This window comes from Lichenostomus cassidix, chromosome 3, assembly GCF_008360975.1.
Source record: "Lichenostomus cassidix isolate B80296 chromosome 3, HeHo_3.0, whole genome shotgun sequence".
Lineage (NCBI taxonomy): Eukaryota > Metazoa > Chordata > Aves > Passeriformes > Meliphagidae > Lichenostomus > Lichenostomus cassidix.
Window position 1 is genome coordinate 41,966,876 of NC_139483.1, and position 22,316 is coordinate 41,989,191.

Here is a 22,316-nt window from a genome sequence, read left to right on the forward strand (position 1 = left end):
TCAGCCAGCTCAAATGTACATGCCAGCCTGCTCACATACTCAGCCTGAGAGCTCCTCTGAGAGAGAGGCATGTAATTAATTAATTAGTCAATAAAAATACACGGTTACTGTCTATTGGTCACTAGCATCTTATGGAGATCCATTCACCCAATACCACTAGAAAGACACCAGCAGAAAGCCTTGACCCCACCCCTGTTGACTGCTGACTTCAGCAGAGATCAGGTTTAGGGACTGCTGCATACTTGTGTGATCAGCTGTTCTGCCTTTTGGGAATGGTTGAACCAATCCAGACCTTTGCTTTGGGGAGATACTTGGTTTGGACAGAGATATTTTTTTCTTGTGCAAACTGGGTATCTTTTCCCTCTGGAAAAGTTGGGTCCAGCCCTTTATTTCTTGTTATGTTGGCAAAGGGACCCCAGATCTTCTTTATTCTCCATCAAGAGGAGTTTAGCGAAGTGGAGTTGATCGCTCATCTGCCCACTGCTCCCTTTCCCACCTGCACAGGAGTGTCAGATCCACTGCTGATAACCCTAGGAGCTTCCTAGAAGATAGAAAAAAATGGTTACTTTTGTGTCCTGATGCCTCACAACTGGGGCTGCAGTAACTAAACATTTAATCCTTGCCATTATCTTTGCCTTGAAGAATGTAGTAGTAGTCCTTAATCCATTTTAATTTGGATAGGAACAACATGCTCCTGGAATGCAATGCTTCTCATGTTTTAATGTGCTCACTCAACTGCAATATTCAGAGAAGTGAGTAATAGCAGCAATGTATAACCCTAATGTATAATCCTAATACAAACTATGTGGTGGAAGAGTAATCTAAATTGTGTTTCTGAACCTCTTCTTCATTAAATTCAGCTAGGAATTCAGGAACAGCCCAGAACATGGCCTTGGGAGTTTTGAATTCCATCTGTCAACACCCCTAGTGAACTGGAATTTGTTGGTCTTTCCAGAGCAGCATTGGTTGTCATCTGCACTCTATGCTTTCTGATGAAGTTATTACACCCAAGGTAGCATTTTTAATATATGACTCAATTTTTTTTTCCATTACTTTGTTTCTGTCTCATCAGATGGACTTGATTACATTATTTATGGCTCAAATCCAGCCAGTTTTCAGTGTGTATTACATGGACTTGTTACACATGTCCCCAGTAATTAATTGCTGTGGATGGAGCAATTCTGCCCACTCTGCAAGCCTCATCATAAACATGCTTTGTCACACCACACATCAGAAACTGAAGATACCCGCAGAAATTTGGAAAAGACATGGCCATATAATTTCAGCCTGGAAGCACAGCAGAGGCTTAAACTGACCACAAGCCATTGGACCCGAGGCAGGAGAAACTCTTTGGCCCTGTTTGACACCAGAGATCAAATGTGGCAGCTGCTGTGCTCCATTTGAGTCTGACCATTTATGAATCAGCTCTGTCTCCCTAAGGACAGCCAGACCTGGTCAGTCTGCAGGGGAAGAGCAACACAAGTGACTCATAAGGGATGATTCACTCCTGCTGAGAATTCAGATGTCCTGATGGAGATGCTGCAAGTGCTGTACTGTGCAAAACCCTTAGTGCACCAGAGGTTGCTGTCTGGATGCTCCTAGAAAGAAATGCCAGACCTTACAGTGCATCTATAGCTACAGTTTTTTCTGCCTTTGTGATCCAGGGTACCATTGAATCAGAGCCAAAGTCTAGCACAGCTGATCTTGTACCTATTTATGTTGTGTTCACCACTTCCCTCCTGAAAATAAAGCAAGGATCTCTTAGCCAGGCACACCTTTCCCCATAAGCTCATTTTTGTGTCCATTACATCAGGTGGCAAAGCAGCATGGCCACCAGTGCCCTGAAAACAGTCTCTTGCTTTGTATTTTGGGGTGTTTCAGGTTCTAAGGCTGCTGCCTCTGGAATTCAGCCCAGATGGCCAAATCGCAGCTCAGCTGCCTGGAAGGTTTGAGAGGTGTGGGCAGGATTTAGGTCTCTCTCCATCCTTCACCACCCCTTGTACCTGCAGGTGCTCAAATCTGCACCTCACAATGGCCATGTTCCCTTATTATTCTCGGAGGCTGCCAACTTTGGAGTAGGTTAATGAACGAAAATAACATCTGTAGTAGCTTATAAGTGAGCTAATTCTAGAACAGACTGTTGTGGGTGAAGACAAGGTATATCTGTAAATCAACATCTCTCCAAATGCCAAATTCTAACCATCTGCTATAGGCAATTACAGAAAAAGAAATCCCTAAGAAAATATAATCTCTTTCATAGGAAAACTGCAGCAGCCCAAAATGCAGCAGCCAAGCTATATAGTTAGGTATCAGCAACCCCCAAGCTGTACTATTTATAGAAAAATTAGGAAAATGGACCTCACATGTCCTTTTTCACAGAGGAAAGCACCTCACAGAAGTCTTGCTTTACTTGAGTTCCTGTGTTTCCAGTACCACTAGAAGAACAGTATGAAACCTGTCAGTAAAGAGTTACTTGGATATTTATTTTTAAAGAAATGCAAGTCAAGCTAGTGAATATGTTGTCTGTGCTGGCATACAGACATTATTGTCATGGTTATGTAGATTTGAACCTTCCTTACTGCAGCTCACTGGCTTTTTTTTAATAGCCTTTTTTTGAGTTTCCTCCATGGCTGTGCATTGACTGCTGGGCAGAAATCCCCACAAACCCTACTCAGGCAGCACTCCTGTGTAGGTGCTGGCAAAACCCTCAAGTGTTCTACAGGGCTTTCACTGTTGCAGAGATGTCTGAGGACAGAGACCACAGTGCTGAACTGGAAAACCGGAGAGGAGCTCTTCAGGCTGGCAGTCAAGGAGGCCAAAAAAAGAAAAGAGAAGCAAAAGAAAAAAAAAGGAAAATATTCTTGTGAACTCTGCATCACTGAGCACTTAACAGTATGTTTAGTAAGGGTTCCTATGACTTTGGGGGCAGATACAGTTTTCTTCATATCCCCCCAACACATACAAACACACACTTTAAGACACTGGACAGTATTTTTCTGTTGTCAGATCGCATTGAAGATTACAATAAGCAACTTTACTAATATATTATTACTGCCATTATTCAAGCAATTCCCTCTTTTGAAGTTATGAAATATGGATAATAAATAGAATCTGAATAAGCACATATTTTCTTTGTTATGTTAATGGCCTGGCTGAAGTCCACCAGAACAAGCTTGTGTGTGTGACTGATTGCTTTGTTTCAAACCTCTGGATACTTTATACAAACAGGCTCAAAAAAGGGCACTGTGCACAGACCTGTTCATTTGGTCCTACCTCAGCTGGGAGAAGCACCCAGTCTGAAAACTGTTTTTTAACCAAGACATTCTTACAGTAATGAAAATAAATTCATAATTGGCTTTTGAAAAAGAATTCTCCTAGAAATAGGCAATGAGAGTAGTGTTTTTGGGCTTCTTCTATAAAACAGTGTATTTCTTACAAAAGTTTATCAGAGCCCAATCCATGGACAACGGATGATTCATTTGGATGAGCCAGTTACTCTCATAAGTCCTAGTTTCTCGGATATGAAAACTTGACCAGACAATGAAAACACATTTAAAGTACAAGCTAAAGCAATGGGTGTAATTCCTAGAAGTGACTAGGAATGTGACCACTAAATTCATTCAAGGTATGCCCACCACCTTGGCTTAGAAAAAGTGCTGTAAATAAAATTTCCTCCAAGATTCACAGCATTTTTTGCCTGATTTGAATAACACAACAATAAGAACATTCTCAGTTTCTCTGCCTCCAATTTTGGTGTCCTTCCATTTTAACCCCATCATCATCATCCCACCTGGATCAGCATCCAGGTTTATAACCATGTTTTCTCAGACCTCAAGTTCTTAAGAACCTGGCAAAAACCATAATGAACAATTTTTTTCCCACAAAGGAGCTGGACAGGCTGTACAGCTAAATCTTGTGCAATGTTCAAACACCTGGAAATAGAGGACTTGTAAGTCGCCAAAAAATTATAACTGCTCTTCAGTCTTTGAAATTTTCCAGGAGGAAGTGAGATCATTTCCTGAAGTGTTTAAATGGCAAGGCCTTTTCATCCACAAAGTAATCCTGTGAACCCTGGCAATTTGCTTTGGAATTTGCTTTGCTTTCATGAGCTGATTGCATCCAGCAGGATTAGCAAGAGCAGCTACCCCAGATAATCTCTCCTGCCACATGATGTTCACCTCTCTACATGCACTTACAATGAACAACCACAAACATCTGATCAGAGCCTCCAGTTCCCACTACTATGGGAATTCAGGCTGGCAAACTCACCAGCAGCCTTCACTTTTGTTTTGTTTTACTGACATGGACATGGAGACTGTGAGAGCCTCCCCACTGCCAGCCCTGACACAGCAGCACTGTCACAGTCACACAGGACATGTGGAGCTTGAGCAGCCAGAGGAGGAATTCCCTCACTCTGTGCTACAATCACATTTCATGTCGGAGCTGAACAAGCACATTTGGGTTGTGTCCTGTCTGCAGCTCAGCTTTTAGCCTCTCTTTCAAGACTCAAAACAGAAGTGCCCACTAACATCAGTTTCAGTGATATTGATACCTTCTAAGTACCTAGTTGGAGAGTGACAACATATTAACCCATCGTATCTAGGCTACCAAAAATCCTGCTGCTTTCTTTGCTCCCTGCAGCTCAGGGAGGAGCACAGGGAGTGGGGTAGGGAGGAGGAGGGAGGACTGTTGCTCTAAGCACTTCAGGTACAACCAAACCCCCGAATCCTCCTCTTTCCCTGCTACTTACTTTATTCTCAAGCCAGAAGTAGTTACTGTCTTTCTGAGCACAATATTAAGTCATCAAAGGTGTTGTGCCTGCCAAATTGTTCACTAAAGATGGAGTTCCTTTGGGTAATACTCCTCTGAAGCTATTGTCTCCTCAAAGCACAGTGCTGACACCACACCAAGTAAACAAATAAGAGAACAAGTTCCCAAGGATCTGCAGGTTATGGGATCTGACTCTGCTTTTATATCCTTTTGTTAATCAACAGTAATGCCTGAGCAACCTTAGATCCCAGCTCCCAAGTGGAGACATTCCACCTTGGCTCCTAAGAAGAGCAGTCACAAACCCCTGAGCTATAAAAGTGCAAAGCATTTGATGAATTTCCCCATACGAAAGTTTCAGAAGACATAAATACAAACCTGCAGTTTCCCCTTGGGGCAGGACAGATCCCATGTGTCCAAGGGAGGCACCTGGAAGTAAGAAGAGAGAAGAGTGAGCCCATATTAGACTTTTCACCCAAAGCAAATGCTGTCTGCTCTGCCGAAACTGCTGTTTCGCCTGCCACATCCTGCCTGCCCTTTTCTTCTTTCAAGATCCCATGCTGAAGCTGGCAGAGACAAGTGAAACTCTCTGTCTGAGCCATCCTGTGGGTGAGAAGCTTTCTTCAAGGAAGTTATTCTACTCAGGGAATCTGGCAGTCCATAAATCACAAGAGTAATGTTCATTGTAAATTAATGCAGAATCAGCCAGGCAGAAAACTCCAGTGGCTATAACATTTCACGCGTTATAAATAGGAGTAGTTGCTTTGTACAACATGAAATAACCAAGAAACAATAGGATATCTCTTACAAAGACTGCCTCCATGCACCTGAAGAAATTAATAGTGTCACGTATTTTATGATCAATGCTTCAAAGGCAAAAATCAACTCCTTCTTCTTGGCCGATCTCAGGTGAAATTGAGTTTGTTGTTTACCTCCTGCACTAGAAAGGGAACAAAGCTTTGTGCATTGTTCATCTTTTATCATCATGGAAAAGAAATAAACAGATTTCAGTATAACATTTCCCTGGTTCCAATTCATATCAAAGTGCCACTGAACCTGCTAACATGCTGAGGTTCAATGACAGACTGATGGAACCATCCAAATTTGAGTCAGGGCTTCTCCAGGGTCAAGAGAGAGCCCTAGGGCTCAGGCTTGGAGCAGCCTGTCAACAGAATATATGGTGGGGTGGCAGAGGCTCTGGCCTGCAGCATGGTCTCCCCATGTCCTGCTCAGTTTAATCCAATTTCCCCTCCTAGGTCTGGCTGTCCAGGGCTCTGGGATAAGCAGAGAAAACACTGGGACAACACCCATTTAAAGACCGTCACTACCCCAGCTGTCTGCAGCTCCAAGCAGCAATCAGCTGTTGAGAAAAGAGATATATCCCTCTGGGAACAAGCTGGATGTCTGGTATTAATGAGTCATGTCACTGCTTTTTCATTCTTAAAACAAAAATTGGAACGCCTTTATGCACAGTGAAGGTGCTTGTGTCACATCTGGCTAATCAAACTGCATTTTGGCTGCTCCTGGGAGGTGTCACAGCCTACTCCACCTGGGGTGGGAAGCCACGTGGGACCTCCAACAGGGAGGTTGTTGCATAAAAGCACATCAGGCCAGAGTTCCAGGAGGAAAACCTGAACAGACCCTGTCATTCCCATGCTCTCCATTGGCTCCCTGTTGTGTAGCTGCACTTAGCCTGTGTTCCCTTAGCCCTTACTTTCTATTTTTAAAAAAGCTCTAGACCTTCACATTCAACTGCCTTTGAAGCTCCCCTGGCCTTCCCATGCTCTTGCTGGTGCCTTAAACAATGAAGTTAACATCAGCTCAGTAAAAAACCAGATGAACACCCTCCAAGCAGGCAAAGTGGAGGCAGAGTGTTTGCATGGCAGAACACCCAGAGAACATGTAACCATGACTCTGTGCTGAGGAATCTGCTTTCATTGCCCACCAGTGGCTCCTCTGGCTTACATCAGCTGCCAGCTTGACCCCCCGTCTCAAGGGCTGAAGTTATTTATGAGGGACCACAAAGTCACAGCAAACAGGGAGGTACCCAACTCCACTAGTCAGTGGGGGTTAGACAATGAGGACCCCAGAGTTCAAATGCTCTTGCTGTATCAGGTGCTATGAGGCTTCATGTGACCCCTCGGGGTCAGCACAGGGAAGTTGCTCTACTGGGGCCACTTGGACTGTGTGGCACTGGCAGCACAGGGGACCCTGCACCCTCCCACTGGACTGTAATTGGAGAGGTGGAGATGGCAGCTCAGCAAATCCCATCATTTACAGATTCCCAGAGCAGAGTTGGTTTTTTGCTCCTTATTGCACTCTTCTTTATCTGTGGGTGTCGTATTTCTCTCAGCACTGGTGTTGCTTACTCCAAGACTATCAATGAGCTCTTCTTGAGGTCTCAGGAGAGGAAGTCACTCTGTGAAATCCTATACTCTTTAAATTGAGAAGGACATTTGATATATTGCTAGGGATTATTATAAAATATACATGTCTGGTCCCAAATCTAGCCTTGGAAAACTCTTGTATTCCTTCCCTGGAAGATAGGAACCTGGTTTAGACTAGAAGTCAGGTACAGTCAGGTTTCCCATTCTCAAAACAGGTCTCTACCATGAGACTTGCAGAGTGTATTTGTACTTAGCAACAAAATGGGTGGGGATGGGGGAGAACCACATGGGTTTCTGCACTAGGAATCCAAAATATTGCATTCAGGCTTTAGCTGGTTCAGTTTTCTTCTAAAGCAGTGCCTGAAAAGCTTTCTGAAAAAGGGAAATAGACATTTTCTCAGACATAATCAAAGAAACTCATGATTCCACAGAAACACTGTGACTTTGGCTGTCATCTGTGTGTAATGAGGCAAGCAATGGAAACAACCTGTCTTTTGCTACTTATGTTTTCAGTGTGTCAACACATTCACCTATCTGTACCTTACATCATACTGTGTATATTGGCTCAAACACAATTATTTAGAAAATCTGTGGAAAGACTGTGTGACTGAAAAACTGAAATGTGGTATAATCCTAGTAACTCCTAGGTAACAGCACAGAGCTCTTATCACAATCTCTTCATGCATTTGATTTTGCCACTAAATCCCTCATGCTCTCCCAAGCTAGTTATCCTCACAGGCTGGAGGTCAGGTTGCACCCAGAATGGATGATTCTTCTCTGATAGCATGTCCAATATGAGGGAGATTCCCTGCCTTCAGCAAGTTTTTTAAATGAGATTATTGATTTCATTTTGCAAGCGAATCAAGGTAGATCACCTGACCAAGAGTGCTGGGATTTCATTTGAGCGGTAAGGACAAAAGGTGAAAGTTTTTCTGTTATGTGGTGAGCACAGTGAGCAAAGAGACTCCTCCAGTTTTGAAACTCTCAGCTGTGCCCTGGCCTTTTTTGAAGGAAACCAAGAGCAACAGAATCCCTGGTTCTTTCAGCAGCTCACTGAGGTGCAGTTGCTTAAAATGATGTAAGTTTTCCCTTAAGTCATTCACCTAATACAAGGTTACCTTCCCTACATTGGTTATCAGATCCAATCTGGAAGTTCAAAAGGACCTTCATCTCTGAAACAGTGCAGCACGTGGGAGGAAGGTCAAATGATCTGAAATACAGGATAGCCCCAAAAGGAGATTCTCCTGTGAGGTTTGGCATGTAAATTGCTGCATTCCCTCATAAACCTGTCTCTGGGTAAGCTACTGGAGAAAGACTCATAAAAGAAGAAATACTTTATAAGCTGAAAGTGGTCTTGCAAAAAGTAACTCATTTCAGAGAAACAAATACGGTCTCTTCACAGGGGATTTCATACACACTGTTTCCATAATTGCTGTTGGATTATGGATCATTTGTGCCTGGCACCAGTGCATTCACCTCTGGGGTAATGGGCTCTATCAGCAAAAACAAAGATGCTCTGCCCTCTGTTTTCACAAGGGAGTGACAGAACTCAGGCTCCACAGAGCTGGGCAAGTTTTCCTGCCACAGCACCAGTTTACATCAAAGGCATGATGGTGTTTCCTGCCAGATTGAAGGCAGTGCTTTTCGATGCCTGTTCTATTTAGGGAATGCATGTAGCTCTCTCCAGGCTCTGGAGAAAGGAGACTAAACTGCAGCAGCCTGGCCTGCCCCAAGCACAGCCCCATTTTACTAAGTCAAAGTAAGTACATTCCCAGCCAAACTCTTCACTGGTATAAATGGGAGAGAGGGTGAGCCTTCAACCCCTCGACATGTTGGTGGGTGAGCCATTCCAGCCTGCTGGGATTCCAGTCCATGACACATATCCCAGGCTTCAGCAAGGAAACCCTGGGCATGAAGAGGGGGAGGCAAGCAGACATGTTGCTCTTTCAGCTACTCTGGCTCCTGTGATCCTGGCTCTGTTCCCCAATATAATTTCCATTACCTTGAAGAATGATCCAAACAATCCAGTAACACAATCAACCGAGTATGAAAAAGACCCAGAGGTGACTCAGTATGTTGGTGCCATGGAGGCATAAATGTAGTGGTGAATCTCAGTAGCTCCTGTTCTCTCTGGCTCCTGAGCAGCCGAAGGGACTCTGAGCACCAACCTGCCTTGCAGAAATCCCCTTAATGCATGTTCTAACTGCTGTATTCAGCCACTGATGGCTCTCTTTGCAGAAAGCCAGAAATGCTTCATTGTTTAACAATGCTGTGTGTTAGAAATAACCAGAGAATTTAATTTCCACACACAGGTAACGTGGTTTGTATATTTTTGCTCTTTGGAGAGTTTTATCTGTGGAGTGTAAGACAAAAGCATAGGTAAAAAATCCCTGTCACTGCCTATTTTTTTGTTCAGTGGCGCTTCTGCTTTGCACTTTGTTTTTGCACTGTCATTTCCAAACTGATCACAACAACAAATTCATTTACTGTTTACTTGAATCATGTAGCATATTGAGTTTCATTACAAGCATCCAGAAAACATTTTTACTCAGATAATCCTTTATGGCCCTAATGTTCGAGGATCAATTTGTCTCACTAGATGAAACAGAGGTCAAAAATTCAATGCAATGTGACAACACTGTTATTTCACTTACTATTATGGCAACATCCTCTGGTACCACAAGCGTTAAGACTTGCATAAACATTCCAATTTGAAATCTTATTTTGAGAGATCTGCAGCTCAGTCACAGAGATTTGCTGTAGGCAGAACTTGTCATACAAATATTCAGCCTAGAACTAATTTTCTTTAACATGTTTTAACATCTTCCAAAACAAACAAAGACTTCAGCACTTTTAAAAATACAGTTCTCTGTATCTTGATCAAAACATAGGACTTGATTCAACAATGAGCAGCTGCAGTTTAAAGCTAACATAAAGTATGGTAAGGTTAAGTGAATTGACTTACTCTGGAAGTAAACTAGAATAGCACACAAGTAGATCAGGCTCAAAGTCACTTTGTTTATTAGATACTCTGTAAGAGCCTCTACTAGATTTTACTTTAACACCAGCTTGAATCCAGCTGAATTCTGCTCCTCAGAATAATGTGTCCGAAAAGGATTGAAAACCTTGTTTATAAAAATCTGTTTCCAGATGATCATATATCATTTACTGAGGCATCCAACAATGTTTCAAACTTGTTTCAGCTAAGATAAGTTGGACGAGTGCATCTCGCATCTCCTGTTCTCATTTACTCAAAATGAAAAATCACCTTCAAGGGATAATACATTGTGTTGAACACAAAACAGGGCTGACTTCAAATAATCCAAACACTGATCTAGCTTGCTAGCTAAAGCAGGTCAGGGTGTTTTGCATTCTGTTTAAGATCTTCATAACATTAATCTAAACATTAAAGGCAACAAAAGCAATGAACAATAAAAAATTCCAGAAAACATACTGTACTGCTGAACACCACACCTGTGCTTGTTTTCTGGTGCTGCTCTCATGCTGAAGGGAGAGAAAAAGGGGCTGTCAGTGGGTGACTCACTTCAGAGGAGCTCTGGGATATCGTCCAGCTGAACCACCTTCTGCAAACCCTTGTTTTCCTTCTCCAGCTATTAAGAAAATACACATGATGAGTTCAGATGTAGCAAGCTTCATCCAGACAGATCTTCCTTGAGAATCTGTAGCAGAAACACAAGTGAGAGGATTGCTACCAAGCACCCTTCTTGGATTTGCAGCAAATAGCAACAGCATGTTTGGAAACAGCCTTAAACTAAAGTTTATTTTCCTTTCAGTAACCACACTCCTCTGGGAGGTTTCAGCAAATGTGCATCTCAGAAGGTGTATGCACATGTTTTTTACTTCAGCCTCTGCCCAACACCAACATTTTTGACTGTCTATCAGGAGGATGTGTGCCTCTGCAGATGTGACCTTGTGGCCACCTCCCCAGATGACATCAATGGCAAAGCATCTCCTTTCCCCAAACTGTAACCAGACAAAATCTCAGATGTAACAAAAGGAAAAAATAACATTGCTGCATCTCCAAAGAGCATTAGGGTTGGTGGGAAAGAGCAGGAATGGGGCAGAAACTACAGTTATGCTGCATGTCCCTGGAAAACATGGGTAAATAACTGAAACAGAGAACTGCTAAGATGGTCAGGGGCCTTAAGTATGTGGGCAAAAATTGGCAGTTGAGAGTAGTGAATTGTTTAATCTTCTTTAATCTGATAAAGAAGGGACTAAGGGCTGATTTAATAGCAGTCTACAACAATTTTTAGAGTACTTACACAACTGAAACAAGCCAAAAATTTGGTAGTGCCAGCTGATAGCAAGGGGCAACATCCACAGAGTGTGGCTGGGATGGACATTAAAAACCTCCAGCTTTATTGGGGGATAATACAGGGTATTCAGGGAGGCTGTGGAACCTCTGTCCTTGGAGGTTTGCAAGACTTGGCTGGACAAAGCCATACCTAACCTGGTAAAGTGGCAGTGTTGGTTTAGGAGGTTGGACATGACGACCTCCAGACATTCCTTCCAGCCAAAATTTCTGTCACAAATTGTAAGTCCTGTTAATTGACAGTAACTGAAACAGCTTCAAAAGGAAATGAGGTCCCTCACGGGGGAGGAGAAAATGTCTCTGCATGTATGAAAAATGGACTCTGAACCTTCCAAATCCGTGTGGACCAAATGATGAAAATGCACTTGGAGATGAAAGAGACGTTTACTTTTCTGGAAATGTTGCCTTAGCAAGTTTAAAGTCATCAGATAATTTTAAAAGAACAAAAAGCAGCCTCATTAAAAACCAGAAACCTCCATATGTCTTGCTCAGAGCTGGAACATAAAGCCCCAGTCATAAAAGGTTCATAAAGAAGGGCATTTTTAAACAGTACAATACCTAATACATATTGGGAGTTAAATATACTTTCAAAGGGACAGCTATTCAGCTGTACAGGCCACTGCTTTGGATGTCAGAAAAGATACTTCCTGCACTTTAAATATAGATATAGCTCCTATGGTTACTTCCAAAATAACTTAGGAACCCTGAATTTATTTGTCTGCCACTAGAAAAAAGTTCTACAGTCAAGTTTGAATAATCTCATGGCTTCTGCAGAAGTTTTGTTAAAACTAAAACCATATATAAAAAAAGGAAAATCATATTTAGCCAGTGAAGATCATGTGGCCAAGAAATAAAAGTATCTGAAGTTTCTTGTGTCACACTCCAGTGTGTAAGTAAGCAGCTGCAGCACATGGGGCAGATGGAGCCAGTGGAGGAAGGGGAGCAAGAGAGCAGGGAGCCTGCAGGCTAGCTGGGGACCCACAACAGGAATGGGAGACTTGTCTGTAACAAAAGGACTCACAAAACAATCTGAAAGATGCTAGAAAAACCCCCACTTTTCTCAGGTGCCAGATGGGACCATGCAATTTAGGAAGCTGCTCAAAACTCCACAACAGGAACAAGAGGGAAAAAATAGCCCTCATGGGTGGGGAGGAAAGATCTGATTGTGAACATTGGGTAAAAACAACCTGTCTCCATCAGATCAGAATATCTCTGTCAGCAATTATGTTGCTCTCATCTGTATTCTGATCAAATCAAGTATTAGACACTAGACAGCCTTTTGATATTTCTGGCATATTCCATTCAAGGAGAAGGTGCAGGTTTATCTGCAGCTCTGATGCCTCTGAGCATCTGCATTTACTGTCAGCACACCTTAGAATGAGCTCTGAATGCTCACTCTCATTCACAACACTGAGGGATTCATTCCATCAACAGTAAGTGAATATTTCCACATCACTCTAAAAAATGCAGCTTGGGTATTTCTGAGAACTTTCCTTGAGATGAAAAATAGTGATTTTTATCGAGGGAATTTGTAGTGTTTCTTGAATACATGGACAATTATCATTATTACCATATTGTTAGCCATTCACTGCAATGGGGTTTGCTGTACACATGGTGTGACAGAGAACCTGGGGTGCATTCAGGAATTATACACTGCCTGTTACACATGCAAGCCTAGTCATTTCTCTCTTCTTCACTCTAAGAGGATTATTAAACCATCTCTGTGACATTATAAAAACATTTTAAATGGGATGCTCCCCTGTGCTAGTCTGTAGATTGAATTCACTTGCTCTCCTTAGGCTTCTTTCAAACTCTCTTCTACTTCATGTTTGATTTATAAAGAAAACCCCAAACCAAACCAAACCAACTAAAAATAATCAGCAGCTGAGCAATGCTGTGTTGTTCTGCAGTAACAAACTAGGACAGACTGGGAAGGAAGGTACTGGCATGCAGTCTTAGCAGGAATTCACACTTCAAAAATCCAAGAGGATTTTATGCATGAACTTTAATAAGGCTATTTAGAGATGATGAAACTCTCCTGTCAGCATCCCTTTAAAGTTTCTGTGTATAAATATCAACAATCCTGCTGGACAATTGGCGAGACATTAGGAGGCTTATGGCATGCTGTGCTCTAAAGCTATCTAGTTTTAAAGAGAAAATTACTCATTTAATAGATATGGTTCTGTTGAAAGGACATTCTTCAGAGCTTAGTAAGAAGTTTAAACCACATTAACATTAGAAATCAATAAGCCAAACCACTGTGGACTACTGAGGTCACGGTTAATAAAGAACGACTTCAATTTTATTTTCATATCCTGTTTTTGGTCTAATCACTTGACCTCATTTTAAAATATGGTCTGGATGTAATTCATTCCACACAAAGAGACTGATTCTTTTCCCAGTTTTACTCTGTTCAGTAATTTCTATTATATTAAATCTGATTTACACCAGAGGAACTGAATACATTTTCTAATATTTTTAAGGAAATCAGCCACCCAGCTCACAAAGCAGAGCTCGATTTAATGGTGCCATTTGGAGTTTTTCTGGCTACATATACAGCTTCTGTTGCCTATGTAACATAAAAATATGTAGGAATGAGCCCATTGTTTGCTTTCTCCTTTGAATGGCAGATTACCCATTCCTCATTGTCCCAGCTACGTAGACTGCAAAGATGGTACAGCATTTCCCCCATTGGAAACAAGGTTGCCTCTGGTCTGCATACAGGCTGAAAGCATGCTGAACATATTTATATATTAATTAGAGCTTATGCCAAAGATCATACTCATCCACAAGCATTTCAGCAAACAGGCTTTGAAGTGGTCGAGTATTAAGCCTCCCTGAAGTTCCTTTCTAAGCTTTCTGACAGGAGAAGCCACAGAAAGCACCAACACAGGATATTTGTACCTTTACAAAACCCCATATATTTCCTAAAAAATGAAGACATTGCAATTCTGAAGGAGCATTTTGTTTTATGCTTGTTTTTACTGAATGCTCTACTGAGAAACTCAGTTCTTAGCAAACAAAAGGAAGACCAAGAATCCAGAAGCTGTGTGGCAGAAGACAGTCAGTCAAATTTGAGCACAAACAGCTTAAAGTTGCACTACTGCAAGCATATTCTTCCTGTTTCTCTGGTCTTACATACAGGAGAAACGTTGCTTGTTGGAAAGAAACACTTTGTCTTGGATTTGGGAAAGGAATATCCATCATCTTGAATAGAATGTCTGTGCAGAAGCAGAAACACAGCACTGATGAGAATGCAGATACCTCAGGTTTCCACCAAAAAAAAAAAAACCTTATATTATCTATCAAATTTATGCCTGAGCTGAAAGCAAGACTACAGTGTTAGTGGTTACAAGAATCTCAGTTGGCCAGACTACTATTTGCTACTGGACAACCCTGGGATCACTTATTTTTTCTATTATTAACAGCTCTTATCACTCAAGGAATCATACATTTTCATCCATTCCAAAATAGGAATTAAAAAAAGAGAAGAAATTAGTTTCTAACACTTTAAATTTGTGTTCAGTATAACCAAGCCCCACAGTGTAAATTCAGTCGTAACTACCTGAGTACTGCAGAGCTTCTCCCAGGTTCCTGATCAGGGCTAACACATGGGTTTTCTCAAGGCAAGCTCACAATTGTTTTCTGGGTTCAAAACAGTGGATTTATGAAATATAAAACAGGTTGGGAAAATTTCCTATTCTTTAAAGTTCTAGTCTTTGGACATGGAGTCATTAGTCAATGTATTGTCATGATTACTACTGCTGCACTTCACATATCCCACTTTCTGACACGGCAAGGTTTTGTCTCCTTACTTTCCCATAGTCACTCCTCAGAATTATTTTAAACACACACTGCTGATGTCTAGACACAAGGGCACCTGAATTGGTACCAACAGCATATTCAGTAATTTTTAATTTTTTAAAAAAAATTTTATGACTTTGGTCAGAAAATCCCCATCAGCTGTTTTTTAGCTTTTGAGATTTAATTATTTGCTATTGTATAGGAAGAACACATTAAATAGATGTACAACCTTTCTGCAAACACATGAGTATCCTTCCTCTATCAGCCCTAGTTTATTCCAGAGAGAACAAGGTCAATATGACTGCTGGGGAACACACCTGATCCAGGCAGATTGAAATGAGGTTTGAGCTCTGTGTGAGACCCTGGGGACAAGAGGCTGGGAACTATCAACCTTTGGGATAACAAAGGCTGTTATCCCATGAAGGCAGGTGACACCAGCCAGGTGAAAGGACACTGAGAAACACAGTGGGAGTGGGAACTGCTGACCTTTTGGATAACCAAAGAGATGTAGACAGGTGAGCCAATGAGATGGATGGACACGGAGAGGGAGGCAAGAGCCAAAGACTCAGGAGGAACAGCAGGACTTGCACCCAGGCAGATTTTGAGGGGATAAAAGCTCAGGGGGCTCATCACTGGAGGTTCCTCCTCAGAGGCAGCAGCTCAAGGTGTGTCTGTGTTACTGTGCCATGGATAAATGGCTTCATGGAATGAGACATCTGAGATTCTGCCATGGCAAGCTGGTCTGACTCTGTGAGTGTGATGTGTGGGGAGCCAAGCAGGGCATCTCTCAGCTCTCTGGAGCCATCCTTTTGAAGGGGCTTTGGTCCCAGCAGTGAAAGTCTCTGGCCTTGGAACAGCCAGGGAATCTCATGAATGGGCAGACTGGGAAGTTTCCTTAACAATGACCACTACAAGAGCAATTCTGTGATGCTGTATAGCAAGAAGCTTTTAAATAGCCACAGTTAGTGGAAGAAAATAAAAAATGAAACAAAAGACATAATACAATTTCCCCCAAGAAGTCAATAAAATTAATGGGATTCCAACACTAATATCTTTGAAGCTTTCCAGTGATTTCTAAACTAGAAGGCTATGAGCAATTTGGTCTCTTCACTCCATTCCCTGGTCCTGCTATGACCCTTTTAAGACCATGTAACAACCAGAGCTGGTTGTCTGTCTGAAAGGAGAATCAAAATAAAATTTAAAAAAAAAAAAATCCTCTCTATCCTCCCTCCCACTTTTTTAATTGCTTCCCTTATGAAGCTTTTGGAAATCTGCTAGATGCAGTTATTATGGAAATACATATTCTTGATTGGTTTTTTTGGTATGAGTTCTTGATGAACTCATACCAGCCTTGCTTTCTGTTCTGCAGCCACTGGATAAACAATGTGAACACAGTGAAATGTTCAGGCCCTGCTGCTCTATGGCTGGCCAGACCATGCACCTATTGCAGAACTTTGCCTTCTGCCACTGGACTCTCCATGAGAGAGAACAAAGGCAACATGCTGAAAGAGAGAAATAAAAGGAGTGCAAGGAATCAAAGGAAAAATACAAACTGTGTGTATGGAGAAAAGACCTGAGATCAAGATTTACATTTGCTTTTGAGTTGAAAGACATTATAGTCTTTGCTGTGGAAGAAAGAAGATGGGATGAAGAATAATTTGTTTCAGCAATAATTAATGGCTCTGATGGCTTCAAATTGCACAACACAAATTCATGAGTTTCACTGACTTCCTCATGTATTAGAACCAGTCAGCACAGAGCTCAAGAAGTGCTGCAACAACATAATGCACGTAGCAATTCTCTTTTTTTTCCCCATACTGAAAATTCTTTTCCTAAACAACTGCTCTACAATTAGCTAGTTTGTATGACAAATATTCTAAAAATTTTCCCACATAACTAGATTTTAGGCACAAAAAAGGATGAACTATTTTGAGTATTTACAACAAGTAAGACACAGAGGATCTAAATAGCTTCTGTATAAAGCTATCACATGCCTAAACCAAGTATGACTACCCTCTCAGGAACAGAAAAAATACTAGAAATTATCCCTTATGTTTGTAATAGTGGTCTCAGAAAAAAACCTCTACATAATAAAATACAGTCCACATTGTAATAAATGTCTCAGTAAGGATTCCGTAAATAAAGATCTGCATATAAATCTTGATATGTCACCTCTAGAGCAGAAGCAAAACATTTTGTAATTTTGCCACGGTTGGTGTTTTTCCCTCTTACAGAAGTAAACATCTGCATTGGCTCATATTTGATTTTGGCATCTCAGCACTGCTGGGAGGACTTTGTTGACATTTTAAACACTTCCATATAACTGTTTTAATTCACATCACAAACACATCTTTGAAGTCAATTTCCCAATCACCCCCACCTACTCGGCTTCAGATCATACAGAATGGTCTTAGAGCACACAGCCTTCTGACAGAGCCAAACTTATATGATTTCAGCCACTGAAAGGCATCCAATTGTGGAAGTGGACAAGGAAGAGCCTGAAAGATCTTAAAAACTGGGTTAGCAATACCCTGAATTTTCTGACTGCTCCACACTAGTTGTTCATGTAAATGTAGTCTTTGCCTTCATTTGTCTAAACTGGGAATTTTTGTGAGCAAAATGCTTTCAACAGGGTTATTCTTAAAAAACCCAGTTAATTAAAATGTCCAATTAAATGTCCTAGACCTATGCCAAAACTGTATTATGGTCTCTGATAAATACTGTATTCTTGTGTCATTAAAATACTAACAGCCAGACTAAGAACTTTTCCCCATGGTGAAGGTTAATTAAGGAAACACCATGTGCCCCCAGTGCAACTGCTTTTGTCAGCAAAAGATATAGGAGATTTGTAGACAGTTTTCTATCAGTTTTGGAAATCAAATATTTTCAATTGGATGGGAAAAATAGAAAAAATAACTACTGAAAGTCTGTTTATGCACAGTTATAATTATTACTGCTGGTTTTCAGTAACTGAGATATAAAGAACTAAAATGAATAGTAGACTATAAACTCTTCTACAAACATAACAGTGTCCTTCAGAACCAGCTTACCCTCAAGTTCATTTCAGTTAGCACAGCTTTTCAAAGGGAGCAGACCAATCCACACAGAAATGTGTTCACAGACAAATTGCCCAAGTTGTTCAGCACTGTTATTTGGCAAGGTCTCCAGCCAGATGGGTTTGCTAATGACTTCTATAAGGTGCTTAAATCAGAAGCTACTGTAACACATGACTGCCATGTTTAATTACCTGGTTAATACAGCTTAGTGAATATTGTTTGGTATGTAAAAGTCAGAGTTTTTGATGAAAAATACAAAGACGAAATGGTCTTTTTAATTTTAATGTAAGGATACCAAAGGCTTGATTATCTGTGCCTATATAACCTTTCCTGAGAAGTCTCTCAGAACAATTGTTACAACAGTGACAGACATTTGTTCAACTTATAAAACATTTCTCAGCCAATGTGCACTAACAATGAGAGTGGAATTTTAGTTGCATGAGTTGAATATATTTTTTAATTATTCAACAATTCTCTATAGGTTTGTCTGAAAGCATTCAGCAGCCAAGAGAAAACTGGGATAAAACTATGATCTTGAACTTTTTCCTTTTTCTTCAGGATAACTCAGATGTGCTCACTAGCTTCATTTCATTTTGCAAAGGTGTCCTTTTTTGGTGTAGACTCTAAGCTCAGCACTGAACACAAACCATCTCACATATGCTAACACTGCAGTCAAGTCCTCAATTGTTGGCACAAGAAAATGGCAAGTTATTTCCTGCCACAACTAACACAAGGTAGTATGAGGAAACTAGACCTCTTTTGAAAATTTTCTCTAGGAAAGAGAATTTTTCAGTAAAGCAGTTGTTTTTCCTTCTAGGCCTATGAACAGTCCAAACAGCTTTTGTTCCAGGTGAAGAGTTCTAGGACTGGATGTACCAAAGAAATAAACTGTGATAATATTGGCAACCCCTCCTTGGTAACAAGAGATCCTGAGAGCTCGGAGGGGTTGGACTGTCTCTGGATGGACAGCCCAGAGATTGGGCTGAATGGAAACCTGAGCTATTACGGAAAACAATGATTACAGATAATACAAGATAAAATAATTCAGGTTTAGCTTTTAAACATTTATTAAAAAAGCAGGATGTATGTTCATTTCAAATTAAACAGTTAAAAATGTTAAAGCATACAAACAAATCAATTGTGTACTAGCAGCATCCAATTGTTAGAATTTTCTAGAACTCCTCAGTACAGTCTTGGCAAGCTAAAAATATTACAACTTGCAACCAACTGACCTCACCATAGTGCAGATAAAACAAACTTTATAAAAACAACAATTTAAGGTTAAATAAGCTTAAATAAAGGTGTTAAATACAAGACACTTGATCAAAGCTTCTGTACAAAGATAAACAAATTTGGCATTGTACAACTGATTGGCTGGCTCACACCATACATGATTTCAATAGTTAAGCAGTGTAACTGTTTAGCTGAACATCAACTATACAAAAGTAACTGAAGTTGGGAATGGGCTAACCCCAGTGAGCCATTTACAAGGCATGTGTATTTTTAGAAAATCAGAACACTGTTTATATTCAGGCACCATTTGTTCCTGCAAATAAATAATCTCTAATGTATCTGCATCCAAACTAGTGTTAAACACATCAGTGCTAACATTTTATAAACACAGCTCTGTGACTATTCACTATACCTCCATTCTTATTGCTATGACAATGTGGACTGTGGAAATAAAACTACTGTACATACAAAAAAATAGAGCACCTTTTAAACATTAAAGTATATGTCTGGTTATTCTTTTTATCTTACAATACTGAAGCCCAAGCTAATTTAAATTGCTTTAACATCTTCACCAGCGCACCTGAAATGCAGGAACTAAAACCCCAAATATTCCTCTTCAGGCAAGCCCCAGCCAGAGCAACTTCTAAAAATGTCTAAAATGACACTAAGGATTTTTTACATTCATCTGCACACAAACAAATATCTGCTATTCTCTGCTTTCTTCATACAAATTTAAAGACAGGTTGCCACAGTTCTCTCTCCTTTTCAAATGAATAAAGCTGGATAGAGAATGTAGCAGAAACACCTAAAATGGATTGTGAACACAGTGAAATTATTACCCCTCTAATTTAAAAGATACAGCTGTTAGGTTGTTCAAGTAAGTATTTTGCAGGGGATTTTTAGGATTTTTTGTCTATCGTATTAAAAAACCATTCCGTAAATTTCCTCAGTTGAGCAGCTGCTGTTTGAGACTCCTCCTGAAGTCTCATGTTATCTTGTCTCAGGTGCTGCACCTCTGCTTGGAGAACTGCCTTGTCCTGTTTTTCCTGGTTAACAAAGAAACAAGTTCAGCAAAGGGAGTAGTTGTGATGACAGCATTTATTTTTGTTGTTAATATTTCTATGCAAGTCATAACAGCTATATTTTGTTGAGCTCCCTGATTCATTCTGACAGCTATCAAGTGTAAGTTAATTCCCCAAATATGCTCCAACTACTTCATTCATTCTGAGAAAATACTGCAAGCTAAAAAGAAAACTAAACGTTACTTTAATAGAAAAGTTATAGTTTACTCTATTTAACAAAAAAAAAAAAGAAAAATCAAGCATTATAAGAAGCTTTAAGCTATAAACATAAAATCATATGTGAGAGTCCAAATTGAAAGTAATTGATTTCAAGCATATGTTAAGGAAGAAAAATATCTTCTTTCAAAACTTTCCTTACATTATTTTTTTTTTTTACTAAAACCAGCCTCATTTCTATCATCCTGGCATGGTCCCCTGCTCAGAAATTAGACACAAATCAAGTCACTGCTACTTGAGCAAGACAGCACAAGGCAACAAGGATGACAAAACTGGAGTGCTACCTACTTTGCAATAGTGCTTGTGTACCTGTCCCTATCCTTTGTTAAATCCAAAGTACCATAAATGAAGATAAAGTGCCTCCTTCTTTCTGGGATGTGACTGTTTGTAGGACAGCTGTTCTGGAGTAAAGACCCATAAACTAGTTAGCTTTGGGCCAATTTCTTCACATAACCATTCCCACAGGACCTTCTACACCTGGGTGTTCTGACCAACCACTGAGCTCTCCTGTCTAGTTCAACTGATACTTCTTTCAAGCCCTTGATGAACTCTGTGTAAAAATGAAACCATTAAAACTGGGGAGTAGTTATGGTGCTAATGGTCTCTTACCTTTCTCAGGTCTGTCTGTAGCTGCCGGAGGATGACTTCTAGCTGGTTTACTTTTCCAGTCAGAGTACTTGGAGCATGTTCCCTGTAAAGTAAACCACTGCCTTCACTCTGAGTTAGTTGTAAACATTTTCTTCCCAGCTTTAGCAGAGTTACACTTTTAGTAATAGCAAAGGAAACCAATCGGTTTAGGTATAGTTAGGAAAATAGAGATGAAACCATCATCAGCAAAAGACTATTATTAGACCATAAATCCAAACCTGCAATTTCTGAAATATGACACTGCTTCTCATGCAAAGACTTTAAGAAGGAATGTTTTAGGAATGATTTGCACATAACCTCACAGTGCAAGTCACACTCATTGCTCTATGGTGTGCAGGCACATTGGTTAACAAGCTGCTTTCTGATAAGGACTGTACCAATCTTAAGCAAAATGCAGCAGCAGTTACTGCAAACCAAAAGAGCTATAAAGAGTTCTTTTGTCTGCTGTGCAGTAGTGTCATTTTCAGTAAAGGATAAACCTATGGCTTAATGGAGACAAATATTTTGTTTAAAGGTCAAAACGCATAAAATATTGCCACAGGTTAATCACATGCATGACTGAAGGGAAATACTGAGAATAGCTTCTGTTTTCTGAATGACAATGAGCACTGTGGGAGACAGTTTCATGTACATTATAGATGCAATTACCCATCACGTGAGTAATTGTGTATAAAGGAGAGAAGGTGAGGAGAGAGGCTTTACATACAAAGCTGAATCAGCTGCTTCATGCAATTGCACAAAGCTGACAGGTTTGCTGAGGCTAAAAGGGGAACATCTTTAACAGTCT

General features: G+C 40.5%; 1 protein-coding gene across 5 annotated transcripts in view; it reads right to left on the reverse strand.

Moving 5' to 3' along the window:
• Positions 1–2,307: 2,307 nt before the first annotated feature.
• Positions 2,308–22,316, reverse strand: part of SIPA1L2 (signal induced proliferation associated 1 like 2) — a 144,435-nt gene continuing 124,426 nt past the window's right edge. For 4 of the 5 annotated variants that reach the window (XM_085055481.1, XM_085055479.1, XM_085055478.1 and 1 more), the window contains 2 exons: positions 21,491–21,572; positions 19,394–20,629 (listed from right to left, as the gene is read on the reverse strand). In XM_085055481.1, coding sequence (XP_084911607.1) covers positions 20,483–20,629; positions 21,491–21,572 — 229 coding nt within the window. In that variant the 3' untranslated portion in view covers positions 19,394–20,482. Of the gene's footprint in view, positions 2,800–5,145; positions 5,197–10,628; positions 10,766–19,393; positions 20,630–21,490; positions 21,573–22,316 lie in introns of those variants that run through there. The other variant, XR_014850834.1, reaches the window with a different exon arrangement.